This window comes from Labeo rohita, chromosome 3, assembly GCF_022985175.1.
Source record: "Labeo rohita strain BAU-BD-2019 chromosome 3, IGBB_LRoh.1.0, whole genome shotgun sequence".
NCBI lineage: Eukaryota > Metazoa > Chordata > Actinopteri > Cypriniformes > Cyprinidae > Labeo > Labeo rohita.
The window spans coordinates 21,408,802-21,431,152 of NC_066871.1; the positions used below are offsets into that span (position 1 = coordinate 21,408,802).

Sequence of the window (22,351 nt, forward strand, 5' to 3'; positions counted from 1 at the left end):
ACAAACTGTGTACAAACTGTTCACTGCTTAAGTCTTTTAAAAACCTATATTAATTTAAACAAAATAAAAAAATAAATAAAAAACATTAAAATGATGAAATTAAACTTTCATTTTAATGAAGTCAGTGTCTCAACACTTAATTAAGACTTGATTTGACTATTAAAATCTGATTCTGGAGAAAAAAATAGAAACATAAACAAAATAATGTAATTTACTAGTGGTTCTGACAAACTGTTTTAAGTCTTTTAAAAACCTATATTAATTTAAACAAAATAAAAAAATAAATAAAAACATTCAATGAAGGAGTCAGTGTCTCACTTTATTAAGACTTGTTTGACTATTAAAATCTGATTCGTTTAACATACTTTTTTTTACTGTAGACAACACCTCCTGGTGGAAGAGGATACAAACTTTACAATACATCAAGTGTTATACTTTCTTTTATTTAAATGTCAAAGTACAAACTTTTATCCCAGTACTTCTATTATTTAAATGTCAGTAACACAGAAATAATGATTATAATGTGGTTGAAAAGACTGTTTGTGTTGCTTTCTGCGTTCACATTTACCCCGACCCTCTGATTCATTAACATGGGCAGCGACAAAACCTGCTTCTAGCGCTCCACTTCACATCCCTAGTAAATAATGTTTAAAACTGCAAATAAATAACTACCACTCTTGTGGTATTCTGTGTTTGGGAGCAGCTTAAGCTTTTTCCCATCACACTGATTGAAATACAGACTGAAGGGCAGCTTAAAACACCCGACCGCTGCATGAGCATATGATACACAAACTACAGCTCTCAGCTGCATAAAGCAAGCCAGTGTCGCGTTAGTAAAGTTTTGATGGATGACAACTGTAATCAATTGTAATCATTAATGCGCAAAGGAACCATGTACGTGTGCTTTCTGTGCACTGATCACTACAACATCATATTTCTGAACATAGTTAAGTATATTTATTTAGTTGTCAAAATTAATTTACAGCGAGTTTTATAATGGATCCTTGCTGAAGAACCGTGTTTTAGAGAAGTTTGAGCATCAGTGGTGTTTGTGTACATCAGATGCTCCAAACACATTCAGAATGTTTTCATTTTTTAGATTTTTTAGATTTTTATAGAAATATGACAGCAGTGACATATCTCACGCAGAGATCGCACTGGCATAGTGTTTGGGAATATTCATGCATCATTTAAACACATAACCACATGATATTAGATTAAAAAATAAAACATTTTAGAAAAGAACGGCAACATCACGGTTGTCTGAACCAATGAGCTTTAAGATGTGTCGTCATTCAGGCGTTTCCCATCGTGTTTTCCTTCAGCGCAGTCGGTGAAGAGCTACTGCGCTCGACTGCTCAATCCGACACAGCCGCCTCGCCGTCGCGAGAGTTTTTTGGCACACGTCAGCATGACATCAGAGCAAGGCGGACGTAACTCGGACACATTTCTCACCGGCATGCATCTTGCGGTGATCACCGGTGATCGATTCTGCGCAGAGTTTGCTCATCTCAAACAAGCCTAATGTCACCAAGGCTCTTCCCAATCGGTCTGAAGGTGGTACAGCGATTAAAATAACTCCTGAACTGTTGTAGGCTTAAGTGTTTTATATCGTTGAAATCCTTGACTTACGACGGACAAATGCGTGCCTCAGATTCGCCGCAATTTTCGGGTCATTTTGATTTTTTTTTTGAAAAACCTACCTTCGTGAACCAGCTCTTTTTCACTCAGTCAGAACCAAACCAGAGCAGAAAGATTCTCTGGAGAGTGAATATCAATAATCAACAACAACAACAACAAAAAATTTTTGACTCACCGTCACAATGGGACACCAAAACATTTGTCAGGGCCATAGACACTTCCACTAAAACACCTACAACTAGATATTTGCGTCAAACGTAAGAGTTCAATCTGAGGTCACATGAAAAAATGCAGAGTTCGGCCACTTGGTGGCGTTGTAAGAGTTAAAAACCATGAAAATGGCTTTAATTATGCAATCGTTAGTCCGATTGACTTGAAGATTGGTATGCCTTGCCTTTGTCCAATGTGCCACAAAGTGTCTAGGACATCCAAGTATACCCGGCTGCAGCCTGCAGAACTGGGCGGGGCTGCACGTGGGGCGGGGCTACACACATCGCCCCGCCCACAAATGCTTTCATTGGCTAATGACATGTAATGACATAGTCAACTCCGTAAACAGGAAATGCGGTTACGAGCATAGTTCAAGCTACGATTCATTCGTGATATTAAATATCTGTTACATATAAAATATTAAACAATATATTATAAATTCGTTAATTATCTACATGTGATATTAATAAATGGTTCAGTTGGCTAATGACATGTAATGACGTAGACACCTCTGTAAACAGGAAATGCGGTTAAGAGCACAGCTGAAGCTATATATATATATATATATATATATATATATATATATATATATATGAATATCATTAGTGATATTAACTTACATACAAAAATAAACAATATATTATGAATTCGTTAATTATCTACACGTAATATTAATCTATACCAAACATAATACATTATGCAAAATTTCATTATTATTACTAAGCAAGCATCCACTTCCTGCTTTTGACCTGTCATACCTTTGTGCATTAAGAACTGTATATCGCAACGATTAATGTTTATTTGCAAATTTAAATTATTTATGGGTTTTTATTTTTATTTACGCATTTACTTGTATTTAATGTATTTTTTTTGTCACCAACTCAACACTTAAAGTTTCTTTGAAAATGTTGTCTTAGAATTATGAATTGATAAAGTGCCATTTTTGTAAGAACTACATGATAGCTATTGCTTTGTTCTGATAACAAAACCTTTCACAATAAATTATGTGTACATGTAGAGATAAAATAGAGATTACCTCATGTTAAAGAAAGTTGGAAGTCCAAAAGCGTTGGACTAAACAATATATGAAGAGGAATAAACTCAAAGAACATCAAGATAATGCAGTTTGATTATTTCATTTTATTGGTCATACAAACGTAAGAGTTCAATCTGAGGTCACATGAAAAAATGCAGAGTTCGGCCACTTGGTGGCGTTGTAAGAGTTAAAAACCATGAAAATGGCTTTAATTATGCAATCGTTAGTCCGATTGACTTGAAGATTGGTATGCCTTATCTTTGTCCAATGTGCCACAAGCAGTGTTGCCAACTTTTTTCAATGGAAAGTAGCTAAACCCCACTTGAAAAGTCGTCAAATGTCGCTAAATGACGTCATACACTCATTAGCATATTAGCTCATTAGCGTACGTCGCATTGTCTTGCGTCTCTGTCCTCACATACTGCTATTTAATGCAGCCAAATTCAATAAAACTGTTTTCATTTATATATTTCATAGATATATTGATATATTTTACGGTTTCCTTTGTCAGACAACGGGGTAAATATGAAATAGTGACTGAAACGCGGCCCATTAGGACTACATAACCAGCTCTCGAAGATATTTATCTGCACTAAAATCTTGATTCATAATCACGACATTGTCTAATGAAATAAAATACACATACGATTAAGACAATGGCTGTGCTGTGATTTCGGCTATACTTGCATGTAAAATAGAGTTAGAAGCATCAGAATATCTTTTTTTATCTGAAAGTGCTGCTTCTCTGCCGCTCACTGAACAGAGCAGACGCAGAGAGAGAGAGGGAGAGCGCGCGCGCTGGGAAAGCACGACTTTGCGCTCGCGCGGCAGTACCAGAGAGTCTCATAAACTAAATAAGGTTTGTCCAAGAAGTCGCTAGATTTGTCGCTAGGCGCTTTTTCGAAAAAAAGTCGCCAGGGGGGTCTGAAAAGTCGCTAAGTTGGCAACACTGGCCACAAGTGTCTAGGACATCCAAGTATACCCGGCTGCAGCCTGCAGAACGGGGCGGGGCTGCACGTGGGGCGGGGCTACACACATCGCCCCGCCCACAAATGCTTTCATTGGCTAATGACATGTAATGACATAGTCAACTCCGTAAACAGGAAATGCGGTTACGAGCATAGTTCAAGCTACGATTCATTCGTGATATTAAATATCTGTTACATATAAAATATTAAACAATATATTATAAATTCGTTAATTATCTACATGTGATATTAATAAATGGTTCAGTTGGCTAATGACATGTAATGACGTAGACACCTCTGTAAACAGGAAATGCGGTTAAGAGCACAGCTGAAGCTATATATATATATATATATATATAGAATATCATTAGTGATATTAACTTACATACAAAAATAAACAATATATTATGAATTCGTTAATTATCTACACGTAATATTAATCTATACCAAACATAATACATTATGCAAAATTTCATTATTATTACTAAGCAAGCATCCACTTCCTGCTTTTGACCTGTCATACCTTTGTGCATTAAGAACTGTATATCGCAACGATTAATGTTTATTTGCAAATTTAAATTATTTATGGGTTTTTATTTTTATTTACGCATTTACTTGTATTTAATGTATTTTTTTTTGTCACCAACTCAACACTTAAAGTTTCTTTGAAAATGTTGTCTTAGAATTATGAATTGATAAAGTGCCATTTTTGTAAGAACTACATGATAGCTATTGCTTTGTTCTGATAACAAAACCTTTCACAATAAATTATGTGTACATGTAGAGATAAAATAGAGATTACCTCATGTTAAAGAAAGTTGGAAGTCCAAAAGCGTTGGACTAAACAATATATGAAGAGGAATAAACTCAAAGAACATCAAGATAATGCAGTTTGATTATTTCATTTTATTGGTCATACAAAACACCAGTTTAACATCACTGTTTTATTAGCAGAGGCCCACCTGTTGTGTCTTCAGTTGTTGCCACATACATTTAACATGTAATAATACACACACACACACACGCACGCACGAGGACAGTCTTATTTTAACTACTTCACGTCTCCTTATACAATCGCTCATTAGTGACATAATGAACGCGATGTTGTAATCAAACATTACAACTAATCAAATAAGACAAAACTCGTAGCTCAACTACTCACCAATGTAGCGACAAACGAGTGGAAATAAAATCGCGTTGATAAATAAAATAAAGCGTTGCCGTCATTAACCAATGATATAATTTGTGGGCTGGGCGACACATGTAGCCCTGCCCCACATGCAGCTCCACCCCGTTCTGCAGGCTGCAGCCAGGACCTTCCCGAGGCCAGTCGGAAGGAAACTCGGTGGACCATGTTCGTAACAGCTAATGTGGATCACATAAGGCACCTCAGCCTCATACAATGGCAGTGATGTCGGTGGCTGGCTTTCAGAATTCTATGACAGTTTACATTACATAGATAACACTGATACTAAAAATGTAATTTATTTATTTAAATCTGGGAGCCAGAATACCTGGTCACATAATATTAATTACAATTAAAGTCTAATTTCAGGTAAAACTTGATAACCAAAGAAAGAAAACGTTTTTAGACAATAATATTATATATCTTTTATTAAATAGTAATGCAGTGTTTTTTTGGTAACAACGTCGTAAATGGGTCCCACCTGTTGTGACATTCCCTACTCTGGCTTCTCTTAAAAAATATTATCAAGGTAAAATCTACATACAGTTTCCAGCGAAAGTATTGTTTAGTGTAAAACATATTGAAGATTAGCGAGCAGGTGGTCACTTCATTAAATGATATGCTATTTTCTCACAAAAGCTGTTTATTCAGCATACTGAAGCCTCTCCTCCATCGACAGCCAAGGCCGCAGCGTTAGCATTAGCCGTTATGTTTTTTGGCTAATGGTTGCAGGTTTGCCCTTAAGTGACTTTGGTTCATCTCACGGTCCTAAAGGTCTGTAAGAACATGGCCACTAGTTGGCACTATTGAGTTTTATTATTTAGATGTATGGCACCATGTTCAGGACAGCAGTGGAGAAAATGTAATTATTAATTTAAATAAATAAAATTATATAACTTAATAAATTAATTAAATCATTAACAGCATATGTATTGTTTTTTAAATGTGTTTTTGGTTGTGGGACAAAAGTTTGCACCAATTCTGTAGAATGGCCCATATACAGTATGGACTCTAAATTACTCTTTTATCATGATTAATTATTAACATTCATACTGGGCTGAATAAAGAGATTAACGTCACTTGTTGCAAAAATTCTGCTTCTTCACTGATTCCAAAGGTTTCTCCGCATTGCAGGTGGATAGACGTGCAGCATAATGGGAAGTCTTAACAACTATCTGTGTAAATATAAGGACTATGTTTTTGTAAAAGGTGAAACCACGGAGGAGCACATCGACTCTCTTCAGCATTTTGAGATTCGTGACAGTGATGTGTTTTTGGTGACGTATCCCAAGTCAGGTATGAATAAGAAATATTTCAATCTTTCAGTTTAAAAATGTGTTTTTCTCGACATAAATCAATCAATATTGGGTTTCATCAAGGAGGGGCCATGATTACAGATTCTGTTAAAAAGACAGGAGACAGAAGTTTAACATTTTACTGTGAAAACGGTACAGTCATTTGTCTGTATAGGCAATAAAATAGGTAATGTTATGGCAAAAAAAAAAAAACACAGATAGATTAAGTTTGCCGCTAACCATAAAGAAGTGTGTGTAATTTCTTTGGTTGTAACATACTGAACCATATTTTTACAGGTACAATATGGGCACAGAACATCATAACTTTAATTTATGAGGATCCCACAGACAAAACAAACTTTGCCAACAATCTTGAGAAGATGCCTTGGTTAGAGTACCGTGAAGGCCAGTCTGACTACTCCTTGCGCCCGTTGTAAAATCAATTTTTATATACATTTTTGTTTGGTCTAAGCTTCACTGCTCTTCATGTCTTTTGAATAACAGATCGTGTATGTGCTTCGAAATCCAAAAGACAATGCAGTGTCATTTTATCACTTTAGCCACGTCTGGGCCAAGGTTGAGACGCCCAAGAGCTTTGAAGACTTTCTGCAGCAGTATCTAGAAGGAAATGGTAAGACTTACAGCACATGTTAGGTGAAAACAACAAATTGAGGACAAGTTGCTTTTGTACAGTAGGTGTCACTTGAATGAATTATCAGTTCATATCTCATGTTTTAGTTGGCGGAGGATCTTGGTTTAATCATGTCAGAGAGTGGTACACTAAAAGAGACCAGTATAACATCCTTTTCCTGTCATTTGAGGACATGGTCAAGGTGAGTAATCACAGCCTAAAAAAATATGTCAAAAGCAATTACAGGATGTTCTTAAATTGTTAAGATTTATTTTTATACCTTCATTACACTGATATATTTGGCACCACATTCAGGATCTCAGGACAGCAGTGGAGAAAATCTGCAAGTTTTTAAAGAAGAATCTGGATGACGCTGCTATCGCACAGATTGTGGAGAAGTCCACTTTTAAAAATATGAAGAAGGACCCGAAGGCAAACTATGTATTTATTCCTGGAGATCAACTGCTTAAGCCCCAATTCATGCGCAAAGGTCAGTGTTCAAAGACTGCAGTCTTGTAAAGTGTAGACAGGTCGTATCCTTCACTTATTCTGTTGTTATAATTGGTTTGGGTTTGCTGTTGCAGGCACAGTAGGAGATTGGAAGAACACATTCACTGTGGCACAAAGTGAAATGTTTGACCGGATCTTCAGAGAAAGAATGAAAAACTTACCATTGCGCTTCATCTGGGACTGAGACACCAAAACAAAAAACAAAAGAACCAGCATGTTTTGCCAGTGGATATTAAACACTATTTACTTGTCAAATTCAGTGGTTCTCATATATAATTATTATGGTAAATAACATGAAAAATTTAAGTACATAAATAACAGCACCACCTCTCTTGTGATATTCTGTGTTTCTGAGTTTCTTAAGCCTTTTCTCATCCCACTGTGTGAAATACAGACTGAATGGTGGCTCAAAACACCCGACTGCTGCATGAGCATATGATACACAAACTACAGCTCTTGGCTAGATAAAGTAAACCAGTGTTGAGCTAGTAAAGTTTTGATAGATGACAATTGTAATCAATTATTAAAGGTGCAGTGTGTAATTTTTAGTGGCATCTAGCGGTGAGGATTTGAATTGCAACCAAAGCTCAGTCCCCCGCTCACCCCGCCCTTTCGAAGCGCATAGGGAAGCTATGAAAGCCGACACAGGACAAAAATACTGGATAGCAGTACTTGTAGCGGCGCTAGTAGTTTAACTACATTTCTCGGTCCTGTTAACGTGACGTGAATTTATAATCCAATTGTATATTTTTCAGCACTGACAAGTATATTACTCTATTATCTTAAATAATTATTAACATCCATTCTGGGCTGAAGAAACAGGTTGACGTCACTTTTTGCATTCTAAATTCTGCTTCCTCACTGATTCCAAAGGTCATCTGCTTTTGCCGGTTTCTTCACATTGTAGGTGGACAGAAGTGCAGCATAATGGAATGTCTTAATGACTATCTGTGTAAATATAAGGGCTATGTTTTTGAAAAAGGTGAAATCACTGTCGAGCACATCGACTCTCTTCAGCATTTTGAGATTCGTGACAGTGATGTGTTTTTGGTGACGTATCCCAAGTCAGGTAAGATAAGATTAAGAATATATTTAAAGTTTAAAAATGTTTTCTTGACATAAATCAATTTCTTATACTCGGTTTCATCAAGGACAAGAGACCAGAAGTTTAACATTTTACTGTGAAAACCTCTAAGGGTACAGTCATTTCTCTATCCACCTTATGCTGCGTTCTGGACATGTCCAAACTAGTATTTTTAGCCACCTCCTACTTGGAAATAATGTCTGGAACACCACTTGAAGCGGGCCTGGCTCCAGAATCAAATCACTGAGGGTGCTTTTGCAATTTGGGATTCATAAACAGCAATCAGCTGAAACTTGCTGAGCAAATTCAGCCAAAATTAGATAAGGGTGGGACTGTGGGTGCTGTGTTCCTTGATTTACAAAAGGCAGTCAATACACTAAATCATAATGTTTTATTATCTACATGATCATACTTTAATTTCTCAGAAGATACAATAAAATGGATTGAGTCTTATCTTACATCAAGGTAGCAGTGCACGGCATCCACATCTTCTTTAAGAGATTGTTCTACAGGGGTTCCTTAGGGGTCAACCCTAGGGCCCTTATTCTTTAGTTTGTATTTGAATGACTTTCCAGATGTTTGTCCTGATGTGCATATTCAAATGTACATCAGATGACACTGTGATTTATGTACATGACAAAACAAAAGAACAGGTGGCACAAAAATGATCTATTGCAATGACAAAAATTTTAGATTTAGGTTTACTCAGAGCTGCTTAACACTGAATTTTCAAAAATCAAAAAGAAGGAAGAGGTCCAACCAGATGTATTAGTTAATGGTGAAAAATTACAAATTGTACCAGATATATTTATGTTGGAGCATTTAACATTTGAAAAACATGTTTGAAAAATAGTCTGTGCAGTGACACCTCAACTTAAATTTATTCAGAGTCAACTTTCAATCGAAGCTTCAAAAATCTTTTTGAATTCTTTGATCTTTTCTTTTTCTTATTGTATTACTTCATGGTCACAAGCAGGAAAATCTACTCTTAGAAGTTTATATACTTTGTATAAACGTGCTTTAAAAGTATTTGACAAGAAACCCAAAAGACATCATCATTGTTTAATTATCAATAAGTATTTTTTTTTTTTTTTACTTTTGACAATTTTGTTGTGTTCTACAATTGTTTAATGAACAAAATTGTTAATAATCATGCACCTTCACCCTTGTTTTCTGTTGTACTGAAAATATAAGACAAACTAGAGCCTCATCATGATTGTGTAGCAAATTTTAGAGTTACTGATTTTGGTCGTTCAGCTTTTTCTGTAAGAGCTGTTAATCACTGTAATCGTTTACCAATTAATATTAGGCAGTGTTTCACTTCAGCAGTTTAAGTTGCATTTGAAAATATGGTTAAAGATGAGTCAGGTGTGTGACCATTGAGTATTTTTATGTCTTGAATGGCTACATAACCTTGAGTTGTACATTTTTAAAGGGTGATGCTTTGTAGTATTTATAGGGAATTTTTGTAGAAATTTGGATTGTAGTCTGTATGTGGGGGATTACACTCTTTATTTTTAAAATTTTGGGGGAAGGCTATTTTACATGTTATTATATTGATGTTCTTATTGTATAATTTGTTTTGGTACTCTCCTGCCCAGGGACAGCAGATGAAAAAAGTACTTTCACTACAAACTACAAACCAGTGTGTTTGTAATTAAGATAATATATTAAAAAATATGGTTATACACACCAATGTGCAATATCAAGCAGCAAAATGAGCTGTTTTGTACAGCCAAAAATAGCTGGATGTGGATGCCAGACCCATAAAATGTACAAATGGCCACACCCACTCTTACAGGAAAAATAAGATGGACATAGGCAAACGTTAATATTATGGCAAAAAATAAAAAGATAGATTAGATAGATAGGATAGATAGATAGATAGATAGATAGATAGATAGATAGATAGATAGATAGACACAAGTAACTGTCATGACATCTGGTCCCAGTCTCCCTCATTGTTGCTAATGATAAAGATGTGTGTGTGTGTGATTTCTTTGGTTGTAACATACTGAACCATATTTTTGCAGGTACAATATGGACACAGAACATCATAAGTTTAATTTGTGAGGATCCCACAGATAAAACAACCTTTCTCAGAACTGTTGATAAGATGCCTTGGTTAGAGTACCCTCAAAACCAACCTGACTACTCCTTGCGCCCATCGCCACGGTTATTTGCCACCCATTTCCCACCCACACTGTTGCCACCAGGCCTTAAGGACAAGAGAGCAAAGTTAAGTATTTAGGCAGTCTCCAATGCAAAATGGAAAATTAAGAACTTATAATTGTTTATTTTGTGTGAGTCAATGTCTTTGGTTATAAAATCTAATTTTCGATCATTTTTGTTTGGTCTAAGCCTCACTGCTCTTCATGTCTTTTAAATAACAGATCGTGTACGTGCTTAGAAATCCAAAAGACAATGCAGTGTCATATTATCAATTTAGCCACGTCTGGACCAAGCTTGAGACGCCCAAGAGCTTTGAAGACTTTCTGCAGCAGTATCTAGAAGGAAATGGTAACATTTACAGCACATTAGAATATTTTATCATGTTAAGGGAAAACACCAAATTCAGGACAATTGTTTTTGTACAGTAGGGATCACTTTAAACATAATTAATTATATTATTATATTAATTATTACTAATGTTATAAATTCACACCTCATGTTTTAGTTGGTGGAGGATCTTGGTTTGATCATATCAGAGAGTGGTACAGTAAAAGAGACCAGTACAACATCCTTTTCCTGTCATATGAGGACATGGTCATGGTGAGTAATCACATATGTCAGAAAAGCATTTACAGGATGTTCTTTAATACAGAATATTTAGGGGTTCAAGCATAGCCCTGAAACCCAATGTCCAACGATCAGCATGCTTTCCTAAAACTGATCAGGCAGACCAAACCACAAGTCATAGAGACTTGAAATTTGGTGCAATGGTGGTACTCACACTGTCTACAATGTCACCAAGGCTCGCCCCAGTCATCCTGACGGTGGCACTACGGCGGTCAAAAGTACAAAATTGCTCATAATATTTGGTTAATGGCGGACAAAATGCCTCTGATTCGATGGTCACCCTGCCGCAGGTTTTTCACCCAGTCGAAACCAAACCAGTGCAGAAAGACTCTCTGGAGAGTCAATATCAATAATCAACAAACAAAAATGGAACTTTCAACTCACCATCACACAGGGACACCAAAACATTCGCCAGGGCTAGAGCCACTTGTACTAAAACACCTATAACTCTTGAACTGAATTAGATATTTTCGCCAAACTCAGAACACCTATGTAAAAGCTCAGTCTGAGATTACATGAAAAAAAACTGCAGAGTTTGGCTACTTGGTAGCATTGTAAGAGGTAAAAACCATGAAAATGGCTATAACTACACAATCGCTAGTTCGATTGACTTGACAGTTGGTATGCTGTATCTTTGTCCAGTCTGCAACAAGTGCCTGAGGACATCTGTGTATCTCAAAAAAAAAAAAAAAAAAAAAACCTTTACCCTTTGAGTAAAAAAAAAAAAAAGGGGGTGACTAAATATACCCAAATGCCTAACCTTATTTTTCAATGCAGAAGTAAGCTGTTTTCTGGTTATGTGTGAGACTTTCGGTTTGTAAACTGTTATAGGGAAATTCATGAGAAGAATAACGAAGTGCAGTAAATGGTAAAACTGTTTGCACTACAAAGTATTGTGTTTAAAATTAAGATAACACATTAAAATAATATGGTAAGACACACCAGTTTGCAATATAAAGCAGCAAAACGAACTGTTTTGTACTAATAGTAGCTGAACACGGATGAGACCAGAAGCCAGACACATTACAAAATGGCTGCCCCACTCTTTATGGGCAAAATAAGGTGGATAAATTAAAAAAAAAAAAAAAAACTCACAGAACTAGATTCTAAACAAGCATGCACAGTTTTATGGAGATTGGACCATAGGTGGCACTATAATAGCTACAAATGTTAAAAATGTCTTTTTATTTATTGAACTAGCTGGTTAGAGGCTTGTTAAATAATACACAAAGTCTTTCTTCATGTGCTTAAACATCTTAAAGTGCTTGAACCCCAGTAATTGCTGCTTGCAGCTATATTTAAGATTTAAATTTATACCTTCATTTCACTGATATATTTGGCACCACATTCAGCATCTCAGGACAGCAGTGGAGAAAATCTGCAAGTTTTTGGAGAAGAATCTGGATGATGCTACTATCTCACAGATTGTGGAGAAGGCCACTTTTAAAAACATGAAGAAGGACCCGAGGGCAAACTATGAATTTGCTGTTGGAGAACGACTGCTTAAGCCCCAATTCATGCGCAAAGGTCACTGTTCAAAGATTACAATTTTGGGAAAGTGTAGACAGGTTGAATCCTTCACTTATTCTGTTATAATTGGTTTGGGTTTGCTGTTGCAGGCACAGTAGGAGACTGGAAGAACACATTCACTGTGGCACAAAGTGAAATGTTTGACCGGATCTTCAAAGAAAGAATGAACGACTTACCACTGCACTTCATCTGGGACTTGGACACCAAAACAAACTGAAAGTATTCACAAAATTACTTTAACTGGGCAGACTTTACAGGTTTGTCTTTGACTGCTTTCAATACTGATAAGTAATGTTTCTTGAGCACCAAATCAGCATATTAGAATGATTTCTGAATGATCATGTGACACTGGAGACCGGAGTAATTATTACTGAAAATTCAACTTTTCCAATGAGCAATAATTTACATAACTATATTTGAATAGAAAAGTTATTTTAAATTTCAATAATCCACAATGTTTATTTTTTTGTGTTTTAGATCAAATAATGCAGCCTAGGTGAAAACAAAAAAAAAAAAGTGTTTAATTCATCAGGATGTGTTCCCTGAGAATCAAACCCATTGTCTTGGCATTTCTAACACAATATTTTAGATTAAATAGTGAGATTTAACAGCATGAGTTTGAAATGAAGGGCCATTTATATTGCCCTCAAGCTCCAAAGCCTAATCCATAATGATTAAAACAGGAAAGGCAGTCAAACCTGAATGTGTTCATTATTAAACAGACAGAGACATCACCACAGTAAATGAATAATCAATTATCTTTATTCAGCTCTGACAGCGTTGAAACACATAATACCGGCAGCTGTGGTAGTTAATGACGCCTTAATTGTCTTCATCTGTTGGGGGAAATTAAAAGTGCATCAGAAACACAGGTAACCAGATAAAAACAAAAAAGTATGGAAAAAGGCAATGAAGTGAGAAACAATCAGTTATCCTCACCCTCTTCATCTTCTTCCTCGTCCTCATCATCCTCCTCTTCATCTTCATCTGAGCTGAAGGTTCCATCAGGCAGGCTGTACACCCTAATTACTTGCTGTTAGGCGCACACACACACAAAAATGCATTCATAATAATGTTGATTGCACAAAAATACTTTGAAGTTGTCAAGGTGATTTCTACTAACACAGTATTGCAACTAAAATTAACACCACTGATACCACACAGTGTATTTCATTTCTACTCAAGGTGTGTTCATAATAAAGAATGTTTATCTGGGATTTAAATATAAATAAGACAAAACTACTCCTCAATAGACATTTGGAGCTGCTTTGTTGCAGGCTAGCTTCCTTCTTACCTTATTAGGGTCTTTGAGGATGAGGTATTTGCCCTCCTCCAGCTTGCGACAGATGTCGATCACGCAGCGCAGGATGCCCCAGGCGTTCTCCATGCTCAGGTTAATTTGGCTGGCAAACTCGTTGGGCTTGAACTGCTGTGTGCCCAAGATGACATGCCTAGATGAGTCCTTGACATGATAACGGGAGACGTACCTAAAAGGAGAAGGATGTGCGGTGAGAAACCAGATAGGAAATGACTTAAAAAAAAAAAAAAAAAAATCAACATCACACAGAAACAGTTTTATGGTACTCACCCTAATTTGAGGTACTCGGATCCCGCGAGAATGGCACAGCAGGTCCAGCGGGCCAATTTGTAACTGTTGTTCTTCAGCTCTGTGGCCAAAACCGCTCCTCTCTGGGAATCCAGTTTCTGTCTCCAGTCCACTCCATTGCAGTACTGTAGAGAGCACAGAATTACATCACCTGTATCTTTACAATGGCCAAATACAATTATCCAGACTTTCTGTGTCTTACTCGGGAGTCCCATTCGTTCAGGGTCTTGACATTGATGAAAGAGACTTCTCCGTTTGCGCCGGTCATCACTCCATCATGCTCACAGCGCACAATGAGGTCAATGTCTTCCCCCAGCTTCCACCTCCGGTATCTGAGAATCAGTCATGTAAGGTCAATATTTTGAATTTTACATACTTTGTTTGCAATTGGTAATCCATTATAATGTATGCATTAATCGTTTGTATTCAAATATCAGATTTTTAGGCTCAAACACCATATATATTCTGTAACAAAATGAAACTCAAATCTGATTAAGAGCCACAAAAAAATAAATGTAAATATTGGTCACATACACAGAGATTTACTTTAAATTTCACCAAGCTAATTACTCGCTAAAAACTCCCACAAATCATGTTTTCATGTCATTTCAAGTCTTATTTGTATATATAAGTGGTTATAAGATGTAAGTGGTTATATCTAACTGTGTGAGTTGTTTACTTTTGTAAGGAAAAGTTCACTTCCAGAACAAAAATTTACAGATAATGAACTCAACCCCTTGTCATCCAAGATGTTCATGCCTTTCTTTCTTCAGTCGTAAAGAAATTATGTTTTTTGAGGAAAACATTTCAGGAATTCTCTCCATATTGTGGACTTCAGTGGTGCCCTCAAGTGTAAACGTCCAAAATGCAGTTTAAATGCAGCTTTAAAGGGCTCTAAATGATCAAAAGCAGAGGAAAAGGGGTCTTATCTAGCTAAACAATTGGTTAATTTCTTAAAAAAAATAAAATAAATAAATAATAATAATGATAATAATAATAAATTTTAACCTCAAACGCTCATCCTATCTAGGTCTTTTCCAGTTCAGGATGGAACCGACGTTGGAAAACTCCCATCTCATTTTCTCCTCCAACTTCAAAATCGTCCTTCATCTCTGTTTTACCTTTTTTGTAAAGGGTGTTTGATGATCTTTGCATGTTCACTTTGTAAACACTGGGTCGGTACTTCTGTAGTGACGTAGAATGACTTTGAAGTTTAGGGAGAAAATGAGATGGCAGTTTTTCAACCTACCCTAGCTGTCTTGAACTGGAATACACAGTTCAGGCAGAGCTAAACAAGACAAGCGTTTAAGGTTAAAAAGTATATGAATTGTAAATTTATTTTTAGAAAATAACCAATCGCTTTGACCCTTCTTCCTCGGCTGGGATCGTTTAGAGTCCTTTGAAGCTGCATTTAAACTGCATTTTGGATATTCAAACTCGGGGACACCACTGAAGTCCACTATATGGAGAAAAATCAAACATTTTTTTCAAAAAACTATTTCTTTAGTTCTTGTCTTTCTTTCTTCAGTCGTAAAAGACAAGAGGGTTGGTACATTATCTGTAATTTTTTGTAAAGTTCTGTAAAGTTTTTCATTTAACACCATTATATTGTTCATTCAGACTGATTCACGAACGAGGAACACAAGGGGTAGGATTTATCGCATGAACAAATCACAGCCGAACATAACCAGTCATAACCAATCATATCGTGATAGAAGCATTGCCTCCTTTCACATGACTTTCACCCATTTGTTCTCAATTACCCCCCACCAAACTCACGGCACGCTTTAGGGGGTCTGGCTCAGGGGAGGCGAGAGAGACACGGTCTCACGCTGTAATTTAACCTGCTGGTGTCACTGTTGGACAATGTTTCATTAGAAAAGAGAGTTATTTTAAACCTTTTTTTAGTTATATTTTGTAATACTGACATCGTTTTATTATTGCACTACCAATTTTTATCTCATCCATTATTTTGAGGAGGCACTGCCTCCCTTCCCTCCTCAAAGGAAACACCCCTGATATAGCAGAGCTCAGCACAAACCTGTAGGCAACAGATGCCACCTCACTCTTCTCCATGTCCTCCTCAACAAATGGGTTAGGATTTGGGAACTTGTGCCTCTCTCCTCCCTGACACCAAAGCAAAAAACACATTCACACAAATGTCTTTGTCTAAAACAGAATAAAGATGCTCATGCATTGTATTAATAGCTGGTTTACTGTGGAAAAACACAAGCATACCATTCTGAGACACTGCTGGCTGAAGTTGTGGTTGATGTAGGTGGCCTCCATAGCCAGGTTTCGGGGAGAGTTGAGAGAACTGCCCTCATCCTGAGGCGGCTCATTCGCAGTCTCACTCACAGTAAGCAGGTCTACAATGGAGGTTTAAGGTTTAAGCTTTCAAACTGCACACAAATTACTCCATGCAGCAAAAACACAAGTAACCAGTAATCACAGTAGTTTTCAATGACCCAACAAAGAGATTAATAAAAAAGGTTTGTTTTTATGTCTGAGGAAAAATGTTTTACATGAAACAATAAGGGATAAGGTTAATAAACTTCTTAAATTAGTTTTAAATTAATCTAAAATGAAATAAGTCTACATAAAACATTATGTCATTTGTTTTTTTTACATTTAGCATCTATAATAATTGATACTGCCAAGACTATTAAAAAAATTACATATTTCTGGCAAAATCTCACCTATGTTAACCAGCTTGATATCTTTACTTTGACATGTTTAAATCTGCAGAATTTGCAAATAGAGTGCTTAAAACTATTAATGCATAAATATTAAATGAATTTAAATAAATGCAGGTCAAAACAGTTAATCAAATCGCCAAACAGGCAAAAGTTCATTTTAAGAATGAACAAAGTGGGGTCAGTCAATTTGAAGCATTTGAACAAACGGAAAGAAAAAGTATGATCTATATTACTATTGCCCTCTTTATAAACCATAGAGACTTTATTTAAGCCATAGATATACAAATGTTTTTCTGAAAGATGCACAATAGATAATCTTCCAGACTAGGGCAAGTTCATTATGTACGGCCCAAACTGCTGTTAATGTAATTCAGTTGAAAACTATTTGAGTGACATTGCAGGATTTTGAACAACTGGAGTCGTTGACACTGAATGGTGCCGCCACTGTTCATACACTCATAGAAAACAATGTATTCCAATTTTAAAAAAGATGGTATGCGACCCAGCCCCCCCCAGGATTGACCCATGGCAATCCTTTTTGAGCCCTTCATAACAAGGCAAGCACAAATGCAAGAGCCCTTGAGTTAAATCAGAATATGACCAGCATAAAGACTCTATAGCCTTTGACATCCATCAAAATGAGGCCCACTCATCTGAAGCACATGCTTACCAAAATCAGAGTTGTCTCTCTTGTCAAAAAAGAGCTTGTTGCCCACACGCTGAACGATGATATCCCAGGAGTTGACTGAGCGTGTGCAGCACATCAGAGTTGCCAGGATGGCATCAGTGGCAAACACATTGCCCTGGGTTTTTGCCAACTGTGGATGTCATTTTCAGAGCAAAATAAATTAACATTTATACTAGAAAAAACAACATCTGTGAGATTGTCAGGCACAAGCAGCAATGACAACTGAAGTGGCCACGTGTGGGTGTGCTTTGGAGTACCTTGCGGATGACGGGGTCATCAGTGGTGGTAACGGTGTGGAAGATCCTCTTGATGCTCTTGAGTGGTTTTTCATTGCGCGTGGTGATGCGATCGAAAGCCTTGTCGTAGTACTCAAGAGCTCCACAACACTCACTGAAAAAAAGAAACTCAATGAAGGACTCTCTTAAGAGCAACACACTCATACGAAATGATCTCTCAGTGACGTGGGTACTGTCAGAGTGCTTACATGTCAAGCGGGTCAGCCACATCCATGTATCTCATTTTCATGAGCCTGGGGAAGTCCATCTCCTCCTTCACCTCCCAGTCACTGCGCACCTCCACAGAGGAGTCCCTGGGCTTGAGCTGGGCCTGAGGTCACAGGAGAAGAGTCCGAATGAAAGCAGAATAATATTTAGCCAATGAAGGAGCAGGAAAGTAAAAAGCACTCAGTTGATACTGAAACTCAGTACTAAAACTAGGGGTGGGCAATACGACACAAAGCATTAGGGATGCATGATATTTCAATGCATTAAGAGCCGGGGTGTAAACTTTTATACAGAATGAAGATTCCTTTTTTCTTATTTTGCCTAAATATTATATTTTTTTCCATTTAGTACTGCCCTTCAGAAGATACTTACATGTTTCCCAGAAAACAAAATAAGTTAAATTTAGCCTGATCTTCAAATTCAAAAAGTTTTCATCCCCCAGCTCTTAATGCATTGTGTTTCCTTCTGGTGCGTGAGTGTTTGAATCCTCTATAATAGCTGCATATGAGTCCCTCAGTTGTCCTCAGTGTGAAAAGATGGATCTCAAAATCATACAGTGATTGTTGGAAAGGGTTCAATACACAAAAAAGCAAAAAAAAAAAAAAAAAAAGAATTTGTAGGACCTGAAGGATTTTTCTGAAGAAGAGTGGGCAGAAGGGCTCATGAACAACTATCACTAAATAAACAAAATAAATAAATAAACACATTATTACGAATCAAGAGTTTGTAAACTTTTGAATGGGGTCATTTTTATAAATACACCTATTATTTTCTTTTGTGGATTATATGTAAATGTCTTTTATGTGAAATACCTTATTCAGGTCAGTACAACATAAAAAAATAACATGCATTTTGTATGACCTCTCTCATTTTGGTAAAATAACATACGGCAGATTCTGCAAGGTGTATCTAAACTTTTTACCTCAACTATATTATTAATAACTACCTCTTTTATTTTTATCGTATTAACAACATGGTTTAATTAAAATATTTTCATTATTGACCATGCAGAGGCTATTCTGTTCAATTTAGCCATGGCACATGACTTTTTTTTTTTTTTTTACATGCAAGTAATGTTATCTTGTGACTTGTTTGCATTATTTATTTTATTTACTTATTTGTAAGGCTGCTTTATATTTGATTTATTTTTATATATGATTTATGTTGAAGTGTTTAATGGCTTTTAATGGTAAGCCTTTTTTTTTTTTAGATATAATCAGGCTCTCAAAAATTATATAAACATTTGGATTTAGATTTATCAGCCAACATATCAGTTATCTGCTTTTATATCTAAAAAACAAATGTTGGTTATCGGTATCAGCCAAATTTTCATGTTGGTGCATCCCCTACAAAATATCACTTGGAAATTAGTGCAAAAACATCATAACAAAACATCAAAAACTAATGATAGTCCAACTAAAGCAATATATTTAAAAAAAAAAAAAAAAAAAAAACAAGGTCAAGCTTATTGTTAACAGTACATCAAGTTTTTCAAGTAAGTCTAGTTATCAGAAATATGAAATACAGTAGTCAACATTTGAAGTGGATCAAAACCTTTTCATCAAAGTTTTTCTAAAACCAAAACAATACCCATTCTTGTCTTAAGACAACTTTGATGAACTTTTTTGATCCATTTCAAATGTTGACTACAGTACTTCAGAAATAAAATCATCAAATGTAAAAACAAAACAGCATAGTCTTCATTGTATGAACTAAATATAGATTAGGGGGATGAATGAAGTGTCACATGCTGAAAGATGATGATGGTAAAACATCACTGGTAGTAACTGTGCAAAAATCTAAGACTGAAATAAGAAAATGTGGAGTGAAGGTGAAACCCTGTGGTGCTGGAGATCAAAGAAAAGATGAAAAGAGATGAGACGGATGAATTTCATACCTGCGATTTCTGATCCCACTTTTGCCGAACTCCAAATTGCTTTTGGAATTTCTTCTGCAAGCGCATACGGTCCCTATTCAGAGAAAGATAATTGTGAGTGTGCGTTTATAGGTCACAACTACATTTTTGTTTTTTTAACCCAACTGGTTAAGCAGAACTCACCGTTCTTTCTGCTTGGCGCTCTTAGGCAGGGTCTGCATGTTGAACTGAGTAAGGGTCCTGCGATCTTTGTCTCTCCGAAGATTCCTCTGTAGAACAGAAGCACCCAATATGATAAAGACTTAGAAATGAGAGAACAGTGGAGGTTAGAGTAAGAGAGCAAGAGTGTAAATGTTCAGAAATGTACCTGAGCAAAGCGCATGCGGTTCCTCTGATAAGCGGTCTTCTGCGTCTTTGCAGTATCTACCAACTGGAAGCTGGCCTCATCCTCCTCATGGAAATAAGCATACTGACTGCCACCTCCAAACTGGGATGAGTATTTATCTACACAGAACAGAAAACAACCATTCTGACTGATAAGCCTTTAGCCAAAAAGAAAGGTCATTTTGCTCACATATAGCAACTACTCCAAATGAAAATAAATGAGCAAACACTCACTTGTGTATCTCTTATCCTGGTATGTTGCACCAGTCCAGTCTGCCACCTGTGTACAAAAATAATTGCAATTACCTTTTTGTGAATTAAAAAAAAATACAATTGCGATAGCCCATGTTTCGGAGTCTAACAACAGAATAGGATTAGCCAGGAAATATTAAATAGCATTTACCTTTCCCAGTCGGTCTCCCTTACTAAAAGGCTGGTAGGGCATGTCTTTAAACTTCTCAGGAACAGCACAAGGACCCCATCCTGATGGGTTGTCCTGGATCACAGGTGCATGAAACTTCGCCATAGCCTTAAAAAAATATACATAATAAGCCACTAGATAAGAATATTTCTATATATTATATTTTATAATTACTTCTATTATCCCTTCTGTCTCTTATATTTAAGCACTGACTTTAGACGAAAAATTACGAACATAGCAAGCAGTGAAGTGGAATTTGAATATCCAACACACTACCTATATATCCTACCCCCTTTATTTACATTTTATACTGTATCTGCACACAGATTATTTTGTACATACATATTTTTGTCTATAAGTGCCTATCTAGCTCCACGTCTATCTGAAAAGCCGGTTCCGGACACATGACCCAAAGCTTTGTTCTCATTGGTCAGCGATTATTCTTTTGACTGGCGAAACAAGAAAAACCGAAATACACTAAATTAGAATGTTATAGAACAAATTCAAAATAAAGAATAAATTCGTTAGCACGTTTTGTCGCGAAAAATCGCACTTGGAATAACCAGGACTTCGGAAGCTCACATCTATGATCAGTGTGGCCACTGTGCAATAGCATTTCTACGACATCCTCCAAGATTTTACGAGCGGCCATGATGAAAAGTCTTACCGCTAACTTACTCACACAATAATCCTTCCCTCTCCCTTTGACATATTTTTACATTTGTAAAAGACATATATAATTACTCTACGAAAGTCGCAGACAATGTGTCAACAATGGAGTCTGTATGATAAACAGCAGCGCGGAAGGATTGAGCGCGTAAAATCAGCTGATGCGTTCAGCAGTAGCAGCAGCAGCAGCAGCAGCGCACATGCTTCCTCTCACTACACGAAAACTAACTAATCTCAGTGTTTTTCCGAGAGCTTCAGTTTTTCGTGTTTGTTCTTGACTGTTATGACACACGATATAAGATCATTTTACGCAAAACCTACCTTTACTAGAGTACAAAATCGTGTTGATTTAAGGATGCACGACTACTCCCAGACGGTGAGGTGAGAGCCCGTGCCGTAAAGGAACGCGTCACTCCAATTTTACGACAGTTCTCAAATAAAATAAAAGTCTGCCGTATTTGCGGATGTCTCAGAAATAAAACCTCATACGCTGAGATGGGTTGCATGAGCAATTACAATAAGTTCTAATTAAATGGCACAGTAAGTTCTAATTAAAGCGGTTTACAGTTGCCTTTTTCATGCTGCTGAATTAATCTTGGAGTATGAATGTAAAAA

The 22,351-nt window shown here is 36.5% G+C and overlaps 1 protein-coding gene and 1 pseudogene across 1 annotated transcript; one reads left to right on the top strand and one right to left on the bottom strand.

Annotated features, from left to right (window-relative positions):
• Positions 1 to 13,882, top strand: part of LOC127163161 (amine sulfotransferase-like) — a 29,841-nt pseudogene extending 15,959 nt beyond the window's left edge.
• On the bottom strand, positions 13,635 to 22,193 carry eif3d (eukaryotic translation initiation factor 3, subunit D). The gene is made up of 16 exons (XM_051106254.1): positions 22,058 to 22,193; positions 21,050 to 21,175; positions 20,881 to 20,926; positions 20,630 to 20,766; positions 20,446 to 20,531; positions 20,284 to 20,356; positions 18,368 to 18,489; positions 18,141 to 18,273; positions 17,866 to 18,013; positions 16,735 to 16,865; positions 16,538 to 16,623; positions 14,699 to 14,828; positions 14,479 to 14,621; positions 14,185 to 14,377; positions 13,830 to 13,923; positions 13,635 to 13,726 (listed from the first exon to the last, which is right to left on the bottom strand). Exons 2-16 carry the CDS (start codon positions 21,170 to 21,172, stop codon positions 13,713 to 13,715), a joined length of 1,659 nt encoding a protein of 552 aa, XP_050962211.1. The 5' UTR covers positions 21,173 to 21,175; positions 22,058 to 22,193; the 3' UTR covers positions 13,635 to 13,712.
• Between the last annotated feature and the right edge of the window lie 158 nt (positions 22,194 to 22,351).

Coding starts and splice junctions, on each gene's coding strand:
- eif3d (XM_051106254.1), bottom strand. CDS start 21,172: ATGGCGAAGTTTCATGCACCTGTGATCCAGGACAACCCATCAGGATGG. Junction 18,274..18,367: donor GTGGCTGACCCGCTTGACAT/GTAAGCACTCTG, acceptor TCTTTTTTTCAG/TGAGTGTTGTGGAGCTCTTG. Junction 14,378..14,478: donor TCCGAGTACCTCAAATTAGG/GTGAGTACCATA, acceptor TTCTCCTTTTAG/GTACGTCTCCCGTTATCATG.